At 50.3% G+C, this 23,247-nt stretch overlaps 2 protein-coding genes across 2 annotated transcripts; both read left to right on the top strand.

Moving 5' to 3' along the window:
* Positions 1-23: 23 nt before the first annotated feature.
* Positions 24-8,680, top strand: LOC106894965 (olfactory receptor 52K2-like). The gene is made up of 2 exons (XM_014954021.1): positions 24-36; positions 7,648-8,680. The coding sequence occupies exons 1-2, from the start codon at positions 24-26 to the stop codon at positions 8,658-8,660; spliced, it is 1,026 nt and encodes a 341-aa protein (XP_014809507.1). The 3' UTR covers positions 8,661-8,680.
* Positions 8,681-14,405: 5,725 nt separating this feature from the next.
* LOC106894961 (olfactory receptor 52I2-like) lies at positions 14,406-15,353 on the top strand. The gene has a single exon (XM_014954016.1). The coding sequence runs from the start codon at positions 14,406-14,408 to the stop codon at positions 15,351-15,353; it is 948 nt and encodes a 315-aa protein (XP_014809502.1).
* The last annotated feature ends 7,894 nt before the right edge of the window (positions 15,354-23,247 follow it).

Here is a 23,247-nt window from a genome sequence, read left to right on the forward strand (position 1 = left end):
TGTTTTTCAGAGGCTCAGACTGCATGGCTGGCAGACGTACAATGTCTGGGAATGATGCAAAATGTTAAGTGCACCAAATCTGGTAAATTTAATGATTATTGCTTAACGGCAGAGGGGCAGAGCTGACAAAAACAAGTGAGGAAAGAGTTAAAATCTCAGCTTCAGGTACCAGGATCTATTCACCCCTCACAAAGTCAGGGAAGCTTTGCCAGCACATTTGCAAATGAAGATTTCAGCTCTTTTTGCACTTTGTTCAATACCGAGCATCTCATTCCTGAGGGTATTTCAGTCTGTTTCACTGTTTAAAAATAAATTACAAGAAGTTAACAACAAATCTAATGGGGTAGGTCAAGGTGCCTGGTAATATCCCCCACTTCTAGAAAATATTCTGAATTTTGACTACTGCAACGAGCAAAAATTGTCACTTTACAAGTTGAACTACTTAATTGCATGAAACAAAACTCTATCAGCTTTTCCTGCCAAGGAAGCACAAAGAAATTGCTCAGAATTGTGTCACCAGAGCTGAGAGTGCCGCTCCGCTTGAGCAGCAGCAAGTCTGAAAGTGCTGCTCCCATCCCTGTTCTTGCATCTACGAATCAAAAATAACCAAAATCGCAGAAATATCTTCCTAATGCATCTTTCAATTGTAGGCTGCAGCTGCAGACATTCCTGGGGGTTGGTGGTAGAAGTGAGAGGTCCTTGTAGGGCTTGGTTAGAAGTGATGAGATGAAGGAGCAGCTCCTCCAGGTGTGATGCTCAGTGAAGGGTTGGGATGTGGCTCTTCATAGAAACATAGAATGGGTTAGGTTGGGAGGAACCTTAAAAGTTCATCGAGTTTCAACCCCCCTGCCCTGGGCAGGGACACCTCCCACCAGAGCAGGTTGCTCCAAACCCCCTCCAACCTGCCCTTGAACCCCTCCAGGGATGGGGCAGCCACAGCTTCTCGGGGCTCTTGATGCCTGGTCCATATGTGTGTGTTTGGGGTCCGGAGGCACCTTTGGTGGCTTGCACACCAGCACCCTGGCTGCAGGGCATGTCAGGAGGAGGACATGTGAGGTGTAGAGGAGGTCAGGTGTCTTAATGCCTGGTCCCCATGTGTGTGTTTGGGGTCTGGAGGCACCTTTGGTGGCTCACACACCAGCACCCTGGCTGCAGGGCATGTCAGGAGGAGGACATGTGAGGTGTAGAGGAGGTCAGGCGTAACGTGGATGAAAGCAAAGGGCAGTTGGGAACCCTTTGCGTGATCCAAATGAGCTGGTCAGAGAGACTGAGATAAAGAGGTTTCCTCCTTGGTATTTCATGGGTTTGTGTGGACACAAGAAACTAGACTTGGGAACAGAACTGGCAGAGCCCTGAACAGATACAAAAAGGATCCAGTAAAACCCAAGTTTGATGCTTGTTGGGCAGCATTAACCATCTGGACGGGTTTATTACACGAGATGAAGTATGGGTGACGCTGCCCAGAACACCACATGGGATTTGTAGATCAATTACCTCTGACAGAGAGGAGGGGAGGGAGTACTTGCTTTTTTTTTTTTTAACCCCAGGCACAGGATTGCAGGATCTTGGATGTGTTTGCCCTTTCCAGATAAATAATTCTGGCACGAGACAGGTTTCCTGCTGGACTGGCTTGTGCCAGCTGGGGCTCTGCCTCCCTGAATTTATAGCCGAGGTGGCTGACGACTCTGCAAACAGAGTCCCCTTCGCAATAAACTACTATAAATAACATCGTCTTGGCAGCGTTTTCACAATATTGGCTTTGAAGTCTTTGGCCTCACGTGACAAATAGCAATGAGCAGAAACAGACTGAAATGCCTGTGGTTTTGTGTCACGTGGAAGGACTCGGAGCCGTTTGAGGAGAGATGAAACTATTCAGAGGTCAAGGAAGTCAAATGTCTGGAGAGCCAAGGAGATGAAGTCTTGCCCTTTGGTATATTGGGGAAAACAGAGGGTACAAGTGCCTGAGAAACAGGCGTTTAATTCCCATACTGCCAGCAGGATGATTTAACCCTTCTGAGACATTTTTTTTCCCCAGTAAAACAGGGACAATTCACAGGACTTCTCTCTTTTGGAAAGACTTGAAGATAAGGAGGTAGAGCCTCCATGTTCCCCAGGGACAATTCACAGGACTTCTCTCTTTTGGAAAGACTTGAAGATAAGGAGGTAGAGCCTCCATGGGAGGGTCAGGGCTGGAAGGCACCACCACTGCAGCCTCAGGTGATTTTGGCCGTGACACTCAATTTCCTTCCTAGTGCAGGAGTCAGGGACCCTCTAGGTGGGATGCTCACTCCACACCCTCCCTGGACAGCGTCTTCCAGGGGTCTGCCACCCTCACAGGAAAGAAGTTCCTCCTCATATTGAGATGGAACTTCAAGTTTGTGCCCGTTACCTGTTGTCCTGTCCCTGGGCATCACTGAAAAAAGACCATCCCCATCCTCCTGACACCCACTTTCAAGTATGTATAGGTGTTGATCAAATCCCCCCTCAATCTTCTCTTCTCCAGACTAAAAGACCCAGGTCCCTCAGCCTCTCCTCGTAAGAGACATATACTGGTCCCCTCATTATCTTTGTAGCCCTCTGCTGTACCCTCTCCAGGAGTTCCCTGTCCTTCTTGAGCTAGGGAGCCCGGAACTCCACACAGTGCTCCAGATGCACAGTCCTACAGCACCTGTGACTCCCACATGGGTGTCATCCTGCTCTTCTACACACCTGGTCTCTTCTCCTACACTCGACACTGGGGCCAGAGGATCCCTGCACACCTCCACATCCTGATGGCTGACCTCTACCTGCTGGTGCCTCCCATGCTCAACCCACTCATCTATGGGATGAGGACCAAGTTGATCCAGGAGCAGCTGCTGAGCATGTTCTGGCAGAAAAGGATCCAGCCCAGGTCCTGACCCCAGCTCCATCGCCAATGCCAGGGAGAAAGAATAGGGTTCGCACTAGAAAACAATGGCAGCATGTTTGGGGAACAAAGAAAAAGCTGAAAAAGCTGCCTACTGGGAAAGTGGGATGACTCCTTCATCATCATGGCCAAACCCTGAAAGCTGGAGGCACCACGGAAAATTTGATTGGGGAAGCATTATTTTTAGAAAGTGAGTTCTGCATTCCTGCTCGGAGTGGAAAGATAAATCATGTTTAATTTTATCTGTATCTGTGGCCATCCTCAGATCTGTGTCCCTTCATGATTGTCCTCTTCATCTCAGCTCCTGACAAAAGACTGTTACCGCTTTCAGAATGAAATGTTGTTCACGGATTCATCCTCCCCATGTACCTTTTCCACCCAATCTGTAACTCTCCACTTTTTCACTTACTAGTTTTTAGCAGCTGCCTGATCGTGGTGCCTGGCTATGAGGGGGAGGAGTGGGGGGTGTTTGTATGCACATTTATGCGTGCCCACTCATCTGGCAGAAACAGATCTTGTTTTCCTCCCATTCCTGTCTTAAAACCTTACTGAAGCACTTGCAGCAATCACAAAAACCTGGCTTGCTTGAGGACAGGGTCTACAAATCACACTGAACCCCTGCCGTGTCACCTAAGGTTTTGTTCCTTTCTTGTTAGAAACACCAGCTGTAAAATGTTGTTTGTTCTACAAATATTTTTTTTCCCAATGTTTTAATAAGACTCCTTAACTTTCTGTGTTGCCATGTCTCTTCCTGAAGCATAGAGGCACCCGTAATGGGATTTTGAGAAGCTCTAGTGTTCCATAAGTCTTTGCTTGCCTCCCAACTCCTGTGAGATCCTACTCCTGGGGCTCTGGCACTTTGGCAAACTTGGTCTCCTCTTTGGAGACCATGTAACCCTGCACGTGCTGCCCTGCCTGACTTGGCAACAACATCTTCTCAATCAAACACACTGAATTAGGAGGTTTGTCAGTAAATGAGCAAGTCAGCCGCACACGGGCATGCGTTATCGACTCATTCCTTGAACCATGAGATGGACACACCAGGGATTCCTCTCAGTAAAGTTATGAAGGCTTCCTCAACTGGAAGGTGCTGGGGTCAGAGAAGAAGGGGACGTACCTGGTGGGAGCAGGGCTGAGAAGCATCACTGCAGCAAAGGCTGGGTGAGTTGGGTGAGGGGTTGGGTGAGTTGGGTACCCCGGCTGGTTTCTCTGGACAAAAACCTGCAGCAAAGAGTCAGGTAGGTCATCCATGGGCACAGGGATTTTGAAACAGAAGCAGCACAAGAGGATTTGCTGCTGCACTCTTTTCTTTATAAACTTAAAAAATATATATCTATTAAAAATGAGAATTAAAAAATAAAAAGAGTCTGGAAAAGACCCCATGACCCTCTCCGGTCCCACGCTTCTTGACCACATTCTCTGCCCCCCCAAAAAAAAGCACTATGAGTTTTTAAAAAAAATCTTAGACAACGTTGGCTTCTCACAATAGAAAATTCTCAGCCCAGCTTGCACGTTGTCCTCTCAGGGAGTTTGCTTTGCAACTGAATAAATTTAAGGGTAGGCTTTATCCCCAGGCACATAGCTTTTGTTCTCCTCCATTCTGTTTGCTTGCTTTCAGGGATGGGGATGTGTGGGCAGGGGGAGTGGGGAGGGAATATGTGTTGCGTTTGGTATTTGAAGGTGTTTCTGCAGTCACCCCCTGGATCACCGTCAGAAGTCTTTACAGAACTTCTCACAATAGAAAATTCTCAGCCCAGCTTGCACGTTGTCCTCTCAGGGAGTTTGCTTTGCAACTGAATAAATTTAAGGGTAGGCTTTATCCCCAGGCACATAGCTTTTGTTCTCCTCCATTCTGTTTGCTTGCTTTCAGGGATGGGGATGTGTGGGCAGGGGGAGTGGGGAGGGAATATGTGTTGCGTTTGGTATTTGAAGGTGTTTCTGCAGTCACCCCCTGGATCACCGTCAGAAGTCTTTACAGAACAGGTATGAACAAAACCTGAGCCAATCTGGCAGCCTTGTCAGTACAAGGTGGATGTACCAGGGTCATCCCAAACAGATTACTGTCCTGCTTGGTCTTCTGCAAAAATGGAGCATCAGTCCCCTTGGGCACTGCAGCTCTATTTTCATAGAATCATAGAATCATGGAATGATTTGTGTTGGAAGGGACCTTAAAGGCCATCCAGTGATACCCTCTGCCCTGGACAGGGACACCTCCCACCAGAGCAGGTTGCTCCAAGCCCCCTCCAACCTGCCCTTGAACCCCTCCAGGGATGGGGCAGCCACAGCTTCTCGGGCCAACCTGGGCCAGGCTCTCACCACGCTCAGGGTGAAGAATTTCCTCCTGGTATCTCACCTAAATCTCCACTTTTTCAGCTTAAAACCCTTCCCCCTCCTCCTAGGGCTCCTCTCCCTCATCAAGAGTCCCTCTCCATGTCTTCTGGAGCCCCTTTAGGGACTGGAAGGGGCTCCAAGGTCTCCTCGGAGCCTTCTCTTCTCCAGACTGAACCTCCCCAACTCTCTCAGCTTGTCCTCACAGCAGAGGGGCTCCAGCCCTCCCAGCATCTTCATCAGTGCATTGCTGTCTTTATCATCAGAGAAATTTTCTTTAACCCTAGACTGAATTTCCTCTACTCTTTCTGGGATTTAGACCCCTGACTTGGCCTTTCTAAGGACATGTAGGATAATTATTCTCTTCCACTTCACTGTAGCCTTTGACATGCTTCAAGGCTCTTGTCCAGATTGTTCTGCATCTGAGCAAGTCCCCTCAGCTCTCCAGATAAGCTTAATCCTTATTTCTGAATTCCTTCTAGTTTTCCATAAAGTGCCTACCCCAGTTCACTTCAGTCTCCAGACCTCCAGGTAAGTCCTTCACCACTGACCTTCATGGTCATCCTACCTGAAGGTGTTCCACTGAACAAGTAGTTCTGAGAGTATGATTTGCTGAGGAACTTTATTCTGGTAACATGTTTTATAAATGACAAGAAAGCAAACAGATTTGCCTGGGAAGACCTACCTTTGCTAACACGATGCTTTCTGGGCATGTCACACTCTGCCTGCAAGGTTCCACTGGGAAGCAGCAATGAATCTGGCTGAGAGAGGGGCTGCATCCCTGGGAAAGAGAAACCCCAATGCTTCTCCTTCCCCAGGTGAAGGTAACGTGGGCAACGGGACCTCAAAGGAGTGGGGGTATTGAAACCACACATAAAGTGGAGCTCTTGGAAGAGTGGTCTTGGGCAAAATGTTGTGCATCATCCGAGACCTCAAATTTGTGGGACCTCAACTGTGTGACTCTAACCAGACACGGCCAAGAAAGATGCTTTAAAGGATGGTGTAAAGAGGAAAACTGCTTGTAGACTAGGAGGAGAGCCCTGGTCTGGTGAAAAGGGACAGAGGAGCAGAGACTGTTTTGCTTAGCAAACATCAGGCTGGGTTGGGTGGCTTTATAGACACACAAACACCAGGGAGGGGAAAGTGTAACCAGATTTAATTTCAGAGGTGATAGAAACTGGACAGGAACACCCTAAGAGAGGAAAGCAGGAGTAGTTTCCCAGCTGATGGAGCAGGGTTGAAAGGTTGGAACTGTCTTCCCCCAGATGCATAAAAGCAAAATTTCCCTTCCAGTCTCTGAAGAGGCTCCAGAAAAGCTGGGGAGGGACTCTTGATGAGGGAGGGGATCCATAGGAGGAGGGGGAAGGGTTTGACCCTGAAAGAGGGGAGATGGAGATGAGATGTGGGGAAGAACTTCTTTGGTGTGAGGGTGGTGAGAGCCTGGCCCAGGTTGTGTGGAGAAGCTGTGGCTGCCCCATCCCTGGAGGGGTTCAAGGGGAGGTTGGAGGGGGCTTGGAGCAACCTGGTGTGGTGGGAGATGTCGCTTCCCAGAGCAGGGGGTGACACTGGATGGTCTTTAAGGTCCCTTCCAACCTGAACCATTCTATGAGTCTATGATAAAAAATGCTTAGGATGGTGACTATCATTTTTCCTGGGTAAGATAAACCGTCACTCGGCTCTATCATCCAGAAAGTCCTTTTCAGCTTCATCTTTCTAGACACAGAGCAAGACCAATGGGAGATGAAGATGGGAATTTAAAATGTCGGTGCTGATGGAGGGGTTAAATTTTTTCCTGCAGAACTTCCATCGTCTGAGGTTGACTTCCACAAATCCTGGTGGCATGTGGAGGAATAACAAGGATTTGACTGACTCTTCTCTGCCTGTTTTGATACAGGAACTATGGGTCCTCAAAGGACACTAGCAAATGTCAGGCTCAGGAGAAAGGGAAGGGGTTATTTCACAAAAGATGCTGTTAGTTTGTGAAAGTCCTTGCTAAAAGACAGCGTGGGTGCTAAGATTTTGCACAAAAGAGATTAGATGGGTTTCTGGGGCAGAGGAACTATGGGTCCTCAAAGGACACTAGCAAATGTCAGGCTCGAGAAAGGGAAGGGAAGGGAAAGATGCTGTTAGTTTGTGAAAGTCCTTGCTAAAAGACAGTGTGGGTGCTAAGATTTTGCACAGAAGAGATTCGATGGGTTTCTGTGCAGGGCTGATTAAAATGGAGAAAAACCATATCCAGTTCAGGAGGTCCCTGAGCTTCAAATTGTTGGAAGCTGGGAAAGCAGCAGGAGAAGTGTCATGGAATGTTTCCTTTCTCCTATTCTTCCCTAAGGGTCTGCTTTTGATGCTGGACATAGGATCGGGGGCTGGATGGACCAGGGTATGGCTGTCCTTGTGTGCCTGGGCTCCGGCAGTGACCACCATGTCCCACTCGCGTCCCACCAACACCTCACTGTTGGAGCTGCACCTTTCAGGCATCCCGGGGCTGCAGCACCTGCACCACTGGATCTCCATCCCCTTCTGCATCATGTATCTCATCACCCTGGCTGGGAACAGCACCCTCCTGTGCGTGATAAAGGCTGATCCCAGCCTGCACCTGCCCATGTTCCTCTTCCTGTCCATGCTGGCTGTCATTGACCTGGTGATGTCCACCTCCATCACCCCCAAAATGCTGAGCATCTTCTGGTTTCGCTCCACCGCCATCAGCCTGGATGCTTGTCTTACCCAGATGTACTTTGTCCACGCTTTCTCCGTGATGGAGTCAGGGTTGCTGGTGGCGATGGCCTTTGACCGCTACGTGGCCATTTGCAATCCACTGCGGTACTTGTCCATCCTCACCAGCCCCGTCGTGGCTGCCCTTGGCTTGGCTACCTTGCTCAGGGCCGTGGTTTTCATGAGCCCCCTCACCTTCCAGATCCGCCGCCTGCCCCTCTGCAGCCCTGGGGTGGTGGACCACTCGTACTGTGAGCACATGGCCGTGCTCAAGCTGGCCTGCGGGGACGCCACCTTCAGCAACACCTACAGCCTCTCCGTCTCCACCTACGTGGGCAGCTTCGACTCGCTGCTCATTGCCCTCTCCTACACCCTCATCCTCCGAGCTGTGCTCAGCCTCTCCTCCCCACAAGCCCGCAAAAAGACTTTTAGCACCTGCGGCTCGCACCTCTGCGTCATGGCCCTCTTCTACATCCCTGGGCTGCTCTCCATGTACATGGAGAGCTACCACCAGGAGCTCCCACCCCACGTCCAGGTCCTGTTGGCTAATATCTACCTCCTCATCCCACCAGCTTTCAACCCCCTGATCTACGGCATCAGGACGAAGCAGATTCGTGATGGAGCACGCAGGGTGATCTCCCGGAGGAGACCCATAGCAGAAAAGGTTGGGCCTAGCCCTCAGGGCACAGGGCTGGGGGTCAAGTCCATTCCCTAGAATGGCCAAAACCTCTGCTGGACCTTGGTGTGGCCCTCAGTGTGCATTCAGAGCCACAGGGGCCCCAGGAAATGTTGGCACACCCTGAACTCAGGTGGGCACCAAGGGTTTCAGCTAGTTGCTCTCCTGCCTGTCCCTGGCAGAAGGCAGTGAGGTTGGCACAGGACCTCTGGGTGGTCCAGTTCTCTCAGTCTCCCAACATAAATAAAGATTGCAGGGACCACCTGGCCTTGTTCTGGCAAAATGACCTAGTGCAGATGAACCACGGGAACATCACATTATGTGCAGCAGATCTGTGCCAAGAGATGTAAGGGCCATGGAAACACAGGACCATGGGATAACTCAGGCCCCAAAGGACCTCAGGAGGTCTCTAGTCTAACCCCCTGCTCGAAGCAGGGTCACCTGTGAGGTTGCTGAGATCATCCTCTCCCTCTTGGTGAAGGTCTGTCAGCCCTGGGGAGCAGGTACCCACACAGTCACCACCATCCAGAGTGCACAAACACAGTCCTCACTTCTTCTGTATCTCACCACAGTTAATCAGCTGAACACATCTCCGACTCTCTGCTTCCTCTGTTCCTGCAGAGCATCAGTTTGGTAGCATCCAGTTGCCATCTGCTTGATGACTTCTTAGAATCATAGACTGGTTTGGGTTGGAAGGGACCTTAAAGACCATCCAGTGTCACCCCCTGCCCTGGGCAGGGACACCTCCCACCAGCCCAGGTTGCTTCAAGCCCCCTCCAACCTGCCCTTGAACCCCTCCAGGGATGGGGCAGCCACAGCTTCTCCACACAACCTGAGCCAGGTTCTCACCACCCTCACACCAAACAAGTTCTTCCCCACATCTCATCTCCATCCCCCCCTCTTTCCATGTCAAACCCTTCCCCCTCCTCCTATGGCTCACCTCCCTCATCAGCAGTCCCTCCCCATCTCTCCTGTAGGCCCCCTTTAGGGACTGGAAGGACATTATGGCAATCCCAGACATGTTCCCATGCTCTCCAGCGACTGGAAGGCCATTATGGCCATTATGAGGTCAAGCAATCCCAGACATGTTCCCATGCTCTCCAGGGTAGCTGGATGGTTGGATTAGAGTTCATGGGACAAGACAGCTCACATGGGAACAGATGACGGGTTTGAGGCCACATCTTTATCTCCCACCCTGAGCATACATTCATATTCCTCTGGGAAAGTGCTGGGTTGGAGCAGGACACAGGGGCTGTGAAGGAAGTGCTCTTAGGGCAGGGAATGCATCTGTAGAACAAAATCCCTGCTTTAGGAAATCTTCCCCTTTCTAAAGACATCTCTAGGAATGACATTCCCTGCACATCACAAACGACCGTGTCTTCATCTCCTCTCTCATCTCACACGTTGGAGGTGGAACAGGTTAGAACACATTGCCCAGAGAAGTTCTGGCTGCCCCATCCCTGGAGGGGTTCAAGGCCAGGTTGGATGGGGCTTGGAGCAACCTGCTCTGGTGGAAGTTGTCCCTGCCCAGGGCAGGGGATGGGCACAAGATTATTTTTAAGGTCACTTCCAACCCAAACCAGTCTAAGCAAAAGACGATCTTTAAGGTCACTTCCAACCCAAACCAGTCCATGATTCTATGACTCTACTTTCATACCCTTATGCTGAACAAATCCTGGGCAGTTCACCAAGATTTTCCTCCTAGGGCTCCCCTCCCTCATTAGGAGTCCCTCCCCATCTCTCCTGTAGGCCCCGTTTAGCGACTGGAAGGCCATTATGGCCATTATGAGGTCAAGCAATCCCAGACATGTTCCCATGCTCTCCAGGGCAGCTGGATGGTTGGATTAGAGTTCATGGGACAAGACAGCTCACATGGGAACAGATGATGGGTTCAAGGCCACATCTTCATCTCCCACCCTGAGCATACATTCATATTCCTCTGGGAAAGTGCTGGGTTGGAGACAGGACACAGGGGCTGTGAAGAAAGTGCTCTTAGGGCAGGGAATGCATCTGTAGAACAAAATCCCTGCTTTAGGAAATCCTCCCCTTTCTAATGACATCTCTAGGAATGACATTCCCTGCACATCACAAACGACCGTGTCTTCATCTCCTCTCTCATCTCACACGTTGGAGGTGGAACAGGTTAGAACAGGTTGCCCAGAGAAGCTGTGGCTGCCCCACCCCTGGAGAGGTTCAAGGCCAGGTTGGACGAGGCTTGGAGCAACCTGGTCTGGTGGAAGGTGTCCCTGCCCAGGGCAGGGGATGAGCAAAAGACGATCTTTAAGGTCACTTCCAACCCAAACCAGTCCATGATTCTATGACTCTACTTTCATACCCTTATGCTGAACAAATCCTGGGCAGTTCACCAAGATTTTAGAGGGGCAGGAAGCATTGACAGTAGAGACGAAAGAGACAGGGCAAGTCAGAAGAGGGTCTCAGTGGGGCAGAGCTGGGATGGAAGCTCTCTGGGGCAGTCCCTCTTCTCCTATCAGTGGTGTGCTTGTATGTCCCTGAGAGAGACCAGTCACTTCAATAAAATAAGTACCTGTTTGCCTTATACCAGGTAGGACAACGTTATATGGATGACAGAATAATAAAGGATGAGCTTCACTTTGAAACAACGTTCCTCTTGTTCTGCGCTTCTGCTCACACAGAGCTTCTCATCTGCCCTTGTCCCAGAGTCTTTTTTTGGAAAATCACAGAATTACAGAATGATCTGGGGTTGGCAGGGACCTCTTTGGAAAATCACAGAATCACAGAATGATCTGGGGTTGGCAGGGACCTCTGGAGACCACCGAGTCCAAGCCCCTGCCAGAGCAGGGTCACCCAGACCTTGCTGGCTACAAGTAAGATGAAAAAATAGGGAAAACTAGGGTTTTAATCCCTAATGAGCTGGCATTCTGCTAATGATCCTTAAAGGCAGGGCTTACACCTGCTGGAGCTTGCCATCACGTTTGGTTTCCTTATGCGTGACCAGTAGGCATTGTTCCTCAGCTGCCTACTGCATGGTCAGCCGAGGCTCAGGACCTGCTGCAAGGTCCCTCCTCCCTGCATGTATTCTTGCACAAAACTCCTTTCAGGGATACATAAAATTTTCTGTGGCAGTTCTGAGTGGAGAGGAGAGTGGGAACCCAGAGTTTCAAAACCATCTTGCTCTCCTCTGGCAAAACCAGAAGGATTTTTCTCCACTTCAGATGGACTTCTTGGTTTACATTGTGTGCACTGGTCTCGTGGGCACCCGGCAGGCTCTGGAGACTGCTATAACCCTGAGACCTCAACGGTATATGACACTGTGAGGAAGAGCTAATGAAAGAAGCTGGGGCAGTCTTGAAAATTTCCATCTCCTCGCAGAACAGACATCCCCATCTCTGCCTCCTCCATCTGCTGTCCCTTTGGGGATTTCCAGGGGGTGGATTAATACCCCAGCTTTGCTGCCCATAGGGATACACAGAGATGTTCTGCTGCAGCCCTCCAGGTGAGACAGCTGCCTGTGCTCATGCTTCTCGGTGGACCAGGATGAGAAGCCTTTGCTTAGGCTGCAAAGCTCATCTGTGCTATGTTTTCCCACCTCCAAGGCCAAGAAGCCCCCATGATCAGGGTTCTTCAGTGCTGCTGTGATACTGATGATAATATTGTGCCAGGCACTGGCTGCAGGAGAGACCTTCTGGAAGCAAATAGGCTCTTGCCTTGGATGTAGACACCTGGGGACATGGCTCTGGATGCAGACACACGTAAGTGCCTGGAGATCGTTGTCCACACATGCTTCAGTGCTTGGTGTCTAAGCACCAAGTACAGCCAGTGGAGATCCAGCCCCTATGGCCAGTAGATCCTGGAGGGCAACCCAGCCCACCCAGGGCATGTATTTAGGGTGTCAGTTACTATGTGAGGTCCATGGCCCAACTCTTCTCTGACTGCAGTAGGGTCTCAGACCCTTTGTGCCTACTTGGCACAAAGGCACATTGTTGGCTCATGATCACCCTGTTGTCCACCTGCTCTCCTAGATCTTTCTCCTCTTGGATGTCTACAGCCACTTGAGATGCCTCCAGGAACCCAAGGCATCCATGTCAGAGAGGTGGACCATAAAATCATAGAATGGTTAGAGTTGGAAGGAACCTTGAAGATCATCAAGTTCCAACCCCCCAGCCCTGGGCAGAAACACCTCCCACTAGATCATCACCCAGGGTTTGCAAGGACCTGCACCCTGCTGGGTGTGAGGAAAGTAGAGGCCAAGTAGGACACACTTGGGGGTTTCAGATGTTTCTTGGCGCCCGTGTTCAGGCAGCTGAACCATGCCCTGAGTCTGAGACCGTCACATAGACCCTGAGATCTGCTGGGCTTGCACCATCCCAGGGTGCACACCCTTGTTTTGCAGCAGGGGATGGTCTGAAAGGCTGGTCAGTGTCACGGGCAGTATGTGGGTCCATTCAGGAGTGTGGGTCGGTGGAAGCAGCCATGGGTTAACCTCACTGCTCGAATCTGGAGTCCCACCCAACTCCTGCATCTGCTGGGTATGAGGGTGCACAGGGTCAGTGCAGTGCAGTAATTAAAAAAAACAATTTTGATCTTCTTACAGACTCTAAAATGTCCTGATTGACAGACCTTTAGGCCAGAAGGGAAGCGCTTCTGTCCTGACCAGTCTTTTCAGCCAGCAGCTCCTGCAGGAACCCCAAACCTGGGACCAAGCCATAGTTCTCCACTTTAAAACTTCAAGTGCTCTGTTTCCTTAGTGTCTCCTGACATCTTTTTTATTTCTGTTCTGAACTTGTCCAGCTTCTGCTTCTCCCTGCTGCCCCACTGACCATGTCTAATGTTAAATTTTGGCCTGAGTGGTCCTGTAGCAGGACTGTAGACAGGGGAATTTGGCTCCATGTTGTCACCAGCCACCCCACAGCTCTCTGTTTGCTAAAGAGCTACTGGTGGACGATCACCCAGGCAATTTATTTTACCAGGCAGGGATCTGCTGTGGTCATCACCTGCTCGGTCTTTGCCACTGCGTGGGGAGAAGCAGCAGAAGCAGTTTGGGCACAAATCGATGTGCAGATTCTACCCATCGTACTCAGACTCTTCCTCTTGTCTCTCCAGGATTGTTCTCTGGATCTTCTGTGTTACCTTCAAGCTTCTCCCATCAGAATAAAACCTCAGAAATTATTATTTTCCTTCGACTACCACCTAGTTTTGCTGGCTTTTCTCACAGATAAGTGACAGAATGAAGAAGGAGCAGCAAATGGTATTTTCCTGATGATGCCTAATGTCCCAGAGCACTTTCTGAGGCCACTTTTTGCCCCACAGGTCTGGAGGAACTTCCCATTGCAAGGAAGCCAGGGCTGCTCAGGCAGAAAAGCTGTCTGAGGGAAGCTGGATGCTGACACTCTTCTCTTGCAGCTCACTTCAAGACAGCTGAGCAGTGGTGAGCAACCAACGAAGAAATAAGCCTTTCGCAAGCAACGGGCTGTAAAAGTCCTTTGATTATCCCCGGTGGCACGACCTGAAACATGAACTTCTTGTCCTTATAGGAACTTTCAAGTCATAAGTTCCCCATTTATTAATTTATTCATTTATTAATTCATCCCCATTTATTCATTTATTCAATTATTCTGATCCGTTCCCCCTACCTGGCCACGTTACGCTGTCGCGCTCCCGTCTCACACATTGTAATAACAATGTGGGTTCCTGATTTGGCTCTTGCCCTGATAAAGAGTCCCCACCTAATCCCGCTTCATTCTAGACATCCCAGGGCTCAAAACTGGGCTTCTCTCTTTAAGCACAAAAGCAAGATTCTCCTGCATGGCTTCTGAACCCTTCCACCACCCCAACAGCAGCTCCTCCTCTTTCATCCTTGTGGGTGTCCCCAGCCCAGGAGCTTTCCCTGTCGGCTTGGGCATCCTTTTCTGCTCATGTTACATCATCACCTTGGTAGGAAATGGTGTAGTTCTGCTTGTCATCGGGCTGGACAACTCCCTACGGGACCCCATCCACTGCTTCCTGGCCATGCTGGCCATCATCGATGTGGTGATGGTGACATCCATCGTCCCCAAGATGCTGAGCATATTCTGGCTGAAGTCTGCGGAGATTGGTTACATGGCCTGTTTTGTTCAGATGTTCCTCGTTCACTCTACAACATCCATGGAGTCGGGAGTGCTCCTGGCCATGGCTGTTGACCGCTACGTTGCAATTTGCCACCCCCTCAGGTACCAGGCCATCTTGAACCGCCAAACAATTGCCCAGATAGGCCTGGCCATTGTGGTGAGAGCTCTCCTCTTCATGGTCCCCTTGACAGGGATGGTGACCAGCCTCCCCTATTGCCGGTCCCGTGTGGTCCTCCATTCTTACTGTGAGCACATGGCCCTGGTGAAGCTGGCCTGCGCGGACCCCAGGCCCAGCGGGCTCTACAGTGTGGCTGGGTCCTCTCTCATAGTAGGGATGGACATTGCTTTCATTGCTGTGTCCTACGGGATGATCCTCAAAACTGTCCTGGGGAAGAAATCCTGCTGGAAGGCCTTCAGCACCTGTGGGTGCCACCTCTGTGTGCTGCTGCTGTACTACGTCCCTGGGATTGTCTCCATCTACGCCCAGCAGTTTGGCAGCGGCATATCTGTCCACGCACAGGTTCTGTTGGCTGATCTCTACTTGACCCTCCCCACCATGCTGAACCCCATCGTTTACAGCATGAGGACCACGCAGATCCGTCAGGCAGTGCTCAAATTGCTGTTTTCTGGGAAGGTTCATGCCTGACACCAGTAGTCAGTGGTTTTCCAGGTGCATTCATCTGCGCAAAGACAGCAGGAATTCCACTCCCGTTGGATGCACAGGGTGAGCAGAAGCAATGAGAGGAGCGGGGAGGACTTGTTGGCTTAAATGACCACACGAGATCCTGCTCTGTGATCAGAGTTATTTGGGACTGGGATCATGAGCGAATACCAGAGTCCTGTTTTTCCTCCTTCTTTCCAGCTGGCACAGAGAAGTAAGCAACCACCTTTGAGTCTTGAGATGCTCCCGATGCCATGAACATCCCTGTGATAACTTAAAGCAGCATTTCAGGGCTCTGGGTATAATTGTGTAAATAACACAGATTCTTTTCCAAATGGGGAAAATTTCTTCTGTGTTGTCTCCTTTAGTCCTTGCTGGACCATCAGGGGTGGCCATAGGAGATTGTCACATACTGCAGGTGTGTAAGCTACAGAGGATCTCCTCTCTGTGCCTCTCTTGCAAAAAAGGCTGACCTCACTGAGCACAGACCAGATTTTCCAGTCTTCTGGGCGGTGATGGAAACCAAACATCTTCAAAATTGGGCTCCTCAAAGCTTTCTGTCCATCCTACAGTTCACTCAGCTGAGTGAGGAAACCAAAGTGGGGAGATGCATGATGATGTTTATCACTGTGTCTAGGTGCCCACACCTTGTAGTGGTGGAAATAAACACTGACTCTGCTTGGGGATACTTGCCAATCCTGTGTCTTCTTGTTGCCATGACCACAGGTCCACGAAGGGCTAAATCTACCATGTCTTGGAGGCCTTCTGGACCATCAGGGGTGGCCATAGGGGATTGTCACATACTGCAGGTGCTTAAGCCACAGAGGATCTCCTCTCCGGGCCTCTCTTGCACAAAAGGCTGACCTCACTGAGCACAGACCAGATTTTCCAGTCTTCTGGGCGGTGATGGAAACCAAACATCTTCAAAATTGGGCTCCTCAAAGCTTTCTGTCCATCCGACAGTTCACCCAGCGGAGTGAGGAACCAATGTGGGGAGATGCACGATGGTGTTTATCACTGTGTCTAGGTGCCCACACTTTGTAGTGGTGGAAATAAACACTGACTCTGCTACAGTTCACTCAGCTGAGTGAGGAAACCAAAGTGGGGAGATGCATGATGATGTTTATCACTGTGTCTAGGTGCCCACACCTTGTAGTGGTGGAAATAAACACTGACTCTGCTTGGGGATACTTGCCAGTCCTGTGTCTTCTTGTTGCCATGACCACAGGTCCACGAAGGGCTAAATCTACCATGTCTTGGAGGCCTGAAGGACAGCATGCAGTAGTTCTGAGTGTCCTGAGGCCCAGCTAATTCTTGCTGCCAGCAGACCACTTGCACCCCAGACTTTTCTGAGCCCTCTCTGAGTCATGTCCAACCAGGATTAGAGAAGCACAGAATCATAGGGGGTTGGAAGGGACCTCTGGAAACCCCCCCAGTACAGCCCCCCTGCCAAAGCAGGTCCCACACAGAGCAGGTCCCACAGGAATGTGTCCAGGGGGGATTTGAATACCTCCAGAGAAGGACACTCCACCACCTCTCTGGGCAGCCTCTGCCAGGGCTCTGCCACCCGCACAGGAAAGAAGTTCCTCCTCATGTTTAGGTGGAACTTCTTGTGTTCTAGTTTGTGCCATTTTCCTTTTTTCCTGTCACTGGGCACCACTGAAAAAAGCCTGGCCCCATCCTCCTGACACCCACCCTTGAAATATTTATAGGTGTTGATCAGATCCCCCCTCAGCCTTCTCTTCTCCAGACTAAAAAGACTCAAGTCCCTAAGCCTCTTCTCATAGGAGAGATGCTCCAGGCTCCTAACCATCTTTGTAGCCCTCTGCTGATCCCTCTCCAGCAGTTCCCTGTCCTTCTGGAACTGGGGAGCCCAGAACTGGTGCCAGTGCTCCAGCTGTGGCCTCCCCAGGGTAGAGTAGAGGAGCAGGATAACTTCTCTCGACCTGCTGGTCACACTTCTCCTGAGTGTGTCCTCCCCAGGGTAGAGTAGCGGAGCAGGATAACTTCTCTCAACCTGCTGGTCACACTTCTCCTGATGCCCCCCAGGATGCCATTGGCCTACTTGGCACAAAGGCACATTGTTGACTCATGATCATCCTGTTGTCCACCCCGTCTCCTAGGTCTTTCTCCTCAGAGGTGCTCGCCTGGTCTCCTAGGTCTTTCTCCTCAGAGGTGCTTTCCAGCAGGTCCCCCCCAAACCTATACTGGTGCAGGGTGTTATTTCTCCCCAGGTGCAGGACCCTACACTTGCCCTTGTTGAAGTTCATAAGGTTCCTCTCCTCCCAACTCTCCAGCCTGTCCAGCTCTCAATGTATGGTGGCACAGCCTTCCTGTGTGTCAACCACAGATTCACAGGTTCTGTCTGGGGGTTGCAGCACCCGGCCATGCTGAGACTTCCCCAGGTGCAAGAGCACTCCTGTTCTGGAATCTGGGATTGATCTGGGAAGGATCCAGACAGATCAGGTTCCCCAGTTTATATCTGGAAGCTCCAGGCACAAGGGAGCCATTCTGAGGGTCTACAGCTTAGCATCAGCAGATGGAAATCCAGCTCTATCCTGGGATAAGTAGAGGCTCTGCAGGCATTATGTTGAAGGGGTACTGGAGGCTCACTGGGAACTGCTGGAGAAGGTACAGCAGAGGGCTACAAAGATGATGAGGGACCTGGAGCATCTCTCTGCTGAGGAAAGGCTGAGGGATGTGTGGTTGTTCAGCTGGAGAAGAGCTGACTGAGGGGGGACCTCATGGATGCTGAGCAAGCACTAAAGGGTGGGGGGCAAGAGGATGGGGCCAGACTCTTCTCAGTGGTGCCCGGGGTCAGGACAAGGGGCAATGGGCACAAACTAGAACACAGGAAATTCCATCTGAACATGAGGAGGAACTTCTTTCCTGTGGGGGTGGCAGAGCCCTGGAAGAGGCTGCTCAGAGAGGTGGTGGAGTCTCCTTCTCTGGAGACATTCAAACCCACCTGGACACGTTCCTGTGCAACCTGCTCTGGGTGACCCTGATCTGGCAGGGAATTGGACTGGGGGGTCTCCAGAGGTCCCTTCCAACCCCAGATCATTCTGTGATTCTGTGAATTAACCTGGGACTGATGCTGTTACCATCCAGCCCCTCGCGTGGGGTTGTTAGAAGACGCCTGGAGAGGACTCGTGCTCTTGGGAACCTCCATCCAGGAGACTCCCATCGGCATTGACAGGGGTGATTTATGCACAGCCCTGCCCTCGTGCACAGGAGATGTTTCTTCCTCATCACGAGTGTCCCCCGAGGGTGGCATCTGCCTGTGAGCGGAGACCAAGGTGGGTGACTCTATGAGGGGACCAGCACGAGTCTGGGCACAGCAGGCAGCCCCCAGTGCCAGAGGATGGGAGGCTGGTGGGACCTCAGCATCCAGCCTGTGTGCGTTCACAATGTCAGTCAGTCAGGGAAAAAAAGGTAACTAACTGCTGCAAAATTCTATTTTATAAAAGTACTTTTTCAAAATCTTAAACTTTCTTATTAAAAGAAAATGCAGAATTCTGGGTTGGGTTTTTTTTGCCTATTTTTAAAGTAAAAGTAGGACTTGAGATTAAAAAAGCAAACAAATAAATGCCAAAGCTTTTAACCAAAACCAGAAATTGCTGCAAAAGAGTTGGTTTGTTTCTGTTCGTATATATCAATCAATAATTAGCTAAATATATATTTTCCTGTAAAAAATCCCTAAATTTTCAACTACAAATGGTGTTCTTAGTCCATTGCAGACAACAGCAGGTGTCTGAATAGAAAGCCATGGGCACACAAGGTGGGGGCTTCTCACCAACAGGAAGAATTTGGTGAAAAAGGCTGGATTATATGTTGGAACTTTGCCTTTGATGTGAAAGGGTGCCCGAAACCCCATGTTGGCGACCAGGACAGGCAACACTTGCCTTTGTGCCCCCCCGGCCTCCCGAAATATCCTTGTTTCAGGAGGGATGAGGAGGGACTCTTGATGAGGGAGGGGAGCCCTAGGAGGAGGGGGAAGGGTTTGACCCTGAAAGAGGGGAGATGGAGATGAGATGTGGGGAAGAACTTCTTTGGTGTGAGGGTGGTGAGAGCCTGGCCCAGGTTGCCTGGAGAAGCTGTGGCTGCCCCATCCCTGGAGGGGTTCAAGGCCAGGTTGGAGGGGGCTTGGAGGAGGAGAATCCTCCCCCTTGCCCTGCTGGACACACTGCTGGGGGGCAGCAGCATGTGGGGGGGCTTTCTGGGCTGCCAGAGCCCTTTGCTGGCTCATGTTGAGCTTCTCACCCCCCAATATCCCCAAATCCTTCTGCTCAGGGCTGCTCTCCAGCCATTGAGATGTTAAATAGCTTCTGCTGAGGACAGAAAACAAATACGGCAGCAGGTCTGGCTAATTTGCACAAGGGAAAAAGCATGTCCAAGTTGGCCAAGGAGGTCTTTGGCCTGTTCTGCCAAACTTTTATGAGTCCTGGCATGCCACGGTGACTGCAGACGCTTCCTCGGGCCATTACTTCGGCGAGAAAGTATGATGATGTGATTAGCTGCAGATTGCTTGGCCTGACGTCAATGCCCGAGAAGTTAACAGGAGATTTGGTCAACAGAGAATTAAAGGATTGGAATCAAATTAAATTATGGCAATCAACGGGGCTTTGCAGGAAACAGCTCTTGTCGAACAAACCTGATTTCATTTTCTGATGAGATGGCAGGTTTAGTTAATCAATGTGTGTGTGTGTGAGTGCAGCACATTGAGTTATCTGAGAGAAATGTGTCCCCACCACCCTGATTTCAGGCGAGGAGCTGACAGGGCACAGCATCCATGAAGCATTGGCAAAATGAAGAGCTGGGTGATGATTAGGAGACCTCAAAATGAAGCTGTCAGAACCATCATCACAAAAAGCTTGTGTCTCCGCAGGGATGCCACGGCGGCTGGCTCTAGGCTAGAAGTTACTCTGCATGACTTTTCATCAGTTGTCCCAAAATCAGCACAAATTGGGTCTCAAATAACACCGGGGAAAGGCAAGTCAGGCAGAGCAGTCTCAAGAGACTGGTCGTTCAAAGGAACTGCCTGAAATAAGATAAATACCAGGGAAAGAGAGGCAGGCAGGTTTTTGGGGTGGAGCACTGTGTGCTGGAGAACAGAGGCTCTGGAGAGCAGTGATGCCACACTGAGAGCGTAACACCAGGATGCATAAGAGGGAAATGGAAGAAGTTCTTTTTTTTTTCAAAAAAGTTGTTGAAATTTGGAGATGTGCAAAAAAAAAAACCCTCTCAATAAGACAGTCGAAAATGTGAGTGGAGATGAGAAACTTGCAGTGCTCTAGGTCTTGAGTTTATCAAGAACAACTCCTTGGTCGTGGGCAGTACATACCTTCATGCAATGAAGGTGTCCTCTGCCATAAAGGGTTATCTGGCCAAACTCAGGAAGGTGGAGGAGGAGGATGCTGTGGCCAGGGGGAGGAAACAATGTCAAATGGGAAGAAAAACACATGGTTATAGCCATGAGGATGATGAGCACTTGAGGGAAAAATCAAGGGATGGAGGTTCTCCATCTCTGGATGCCCACATGCCTGCACTAGTGTAATTTCATCTGGGAAATGATCCTGTAGCAAATCCTGTGTTATTGGGCTCCAGAGAGGAAAAAATGGGTGCAACTCTACCCTTTGTGACAAGACAGCATTCTACATTAGTTTGTCCTTCAGTCTCATGGACTGATGAATGTGGAGGAAGGGTAGTATCATGTTGGTTCTACCTTCCTTGACCACAGGTAGCAGCTAGAGGCTGTCCATGATGCTCGTGTCCCCTTAGTGTTGGGTGACAGTTTGGAACATAATTTTTCTGGCTGCAATTTCTCTCAGCCCAGTTTCACCATGGGCACATCTTGGTGCAGCTTCTGCATGACCCAAAGTGACAACATGATCATGGAATCATAGAATGGTTCAGGTTGGAAGGGACCTTAAAGATGATTGAGTTCCACCCCCCCTGATCTGGGCAGGGGACTCCTCCCACCAGAGCAGATTGCTCCAAGTCCCCTCCAACCTGCCCTTGAACTCCTCCAGGGATGGGGCAGCCACAGCTTCTCTGGCCAACCTGGGCCAGGCTCTCACCACCCTCACAGCAAAGTTCTTCCCCAGATCTCATCTCAGTCTCCCCAGCTTTCCTGGAGCTCCTTTAGGGACTGGAAGGGGCTACATGGGATGGAACTGGTGTGACCTGGACCCATACAGCCAGTTCTCTCTCTGAGCAGGACATGGGAAGGGAGGACTTGCTTCCAAGTCCTTAAGCCTGGCCATTGCACTGCTCATGAAGGCTGGCCAAGGGCCAAAGAGCCCAGGGTCATTGTGCCCCACTTCTGCCCACCAATAGAATCCTCCCCCTTGCCCTGCTGGACACACTGCTGGGGGGCAGCAGCATGTGGGGGGGCTTTCTGGGCTGCCAGAGCCCTTTGCTGGCTCATGTTGAGCTTCTCACCCCCCAATATCCCCAAATCCTTCTGCTCAGGGCTGCTCTCCAGCCATTGAGATGTTAAATAGCTTCTGCTGAGGACAGAAAACAAATACGGCAGCAGGTCTGGCTAATTTGCACAAGGGAAAAAGCATGTCCAAGTTGGCCAAGGAGGTCTTTGGCCTGTTCTGCCAAACTTTTATGAGTCCTGGCATGCCACGGTGACTGCAGACGCTTCCTCAGGCCATTACTTCGGCGAGAAAGTATGATGATGTGATTAGCTGCAGATTGCTTGGCCTGACGTCAATGCCCGAGAAGTTAACAGGAGATTTGGTCAACAGAGAATTAAAGGATTGGAATCAAATTAAATTATGGCAATCAACGGGGCTTTGCAGGAAACAGCTCTTGTCGAACAAACCTGATTTCATTTTCTGATGAGATGGCAGGTTTAGTTAATCAATGTGTGTGTGTGTGAGTGCAGCACATTGAGTTATCTGAGAGAAATGTGTCCCCACCACCCTGATTTCAGGCGAGGAGCTGACAGGGCACAGCATCCATGAAGCATTGGCAAAATGAAGAGCTGGGTGATGATTAGGAGACCTCAAAATGAAGCTGTCAGAACCATCATCACAAAAAGCTTGTGTCTCCGCAGGGATGCCACGGCGGCTGGCTCTAGGCTAGAAGTTACTCTGCATGACTTTTCATCAGTTGTCCCAAAATCAGCACAAATTGGGTCTCAAATAACACTGGGGAAAGGCAAGTCAGGCAGAGCAGTCTCAAGAGACTGGTCGTTCAAAGGAACTGCCTGAAGTAAGATAAATACCAGGGAAGGAGAGGCAGGCAGGTTTTTGGGGTGGAGCACTGCGTGCTGGAGAGCAGAGGCTCTGGAGAGCAGCTGATGCCACACTGAGAGCGTAACACCAGGATGCATAAGAGGGAAATGGAAGAAGTTCTTTTTTTTTTCAAAAAAGTTGTTGAAATTTGGAGATGTGCAAAAAAAAAAACCCTCTCAATAAGACAGTCGAAAATGTGAGTGGAGATGAGAAACTTGCAGTGCTCTAGGTCTTGAGTTTATCAAGAACAACTCCTTGGTCGTGGGCAGTACATACCTTCATGCAATGAAGGTGTCCTCTGCCATAAAGGGTTATCTGGCCAAACTCAGGAAGGTGGAGGAGGAGGATGCTGTGGCCAGGGGGAGGAAACAATGTCAAATGGGAAGAAAAACACATGGTTATAGCCATGAGGATGATGAGCACTTGAGGGAAAAATCAAGGGATGGAGGTTCTCCATCTCTGGATGCCCACATGCCTGCACTAGTGTAATTTCATCTGGGAAATGATCCTGTAGCAAATCCTGTGTTATTGGGCTCCAGAGAGGAAAAAATGGGTGCAACTCTACCCTTTGTGACAAGACAGCATTCTACATTAGTTTGTCCTTCAGTCTCATGGACTGATGAATGTGG

This window comes from Calidris pugnax, unplaced genomic scaffold (genome assembly GCF_001431845.1).
Source record: "Calidris pugnax isolate Ruff unplaced genomic scaffold, ASM143184v1 scaffold234, whole genome shotgun sequence".
NCBI classification, from domain to species: domain Eukaryota; kingdom Metazoa; phylum Chordata; class Aves; order Charadriiformes; family Scolopacidae; genus Calidris; species Calidris pugnax.

Coding starts and splice junctions, on each gene's coding strand:
- LOC106894961 (XM_014954016.1), top strand. CDS start 14,406: ATGGCTTCTGAACCCTTCCACCACCCCAACAGCAGCTCCTCCTCTTTC.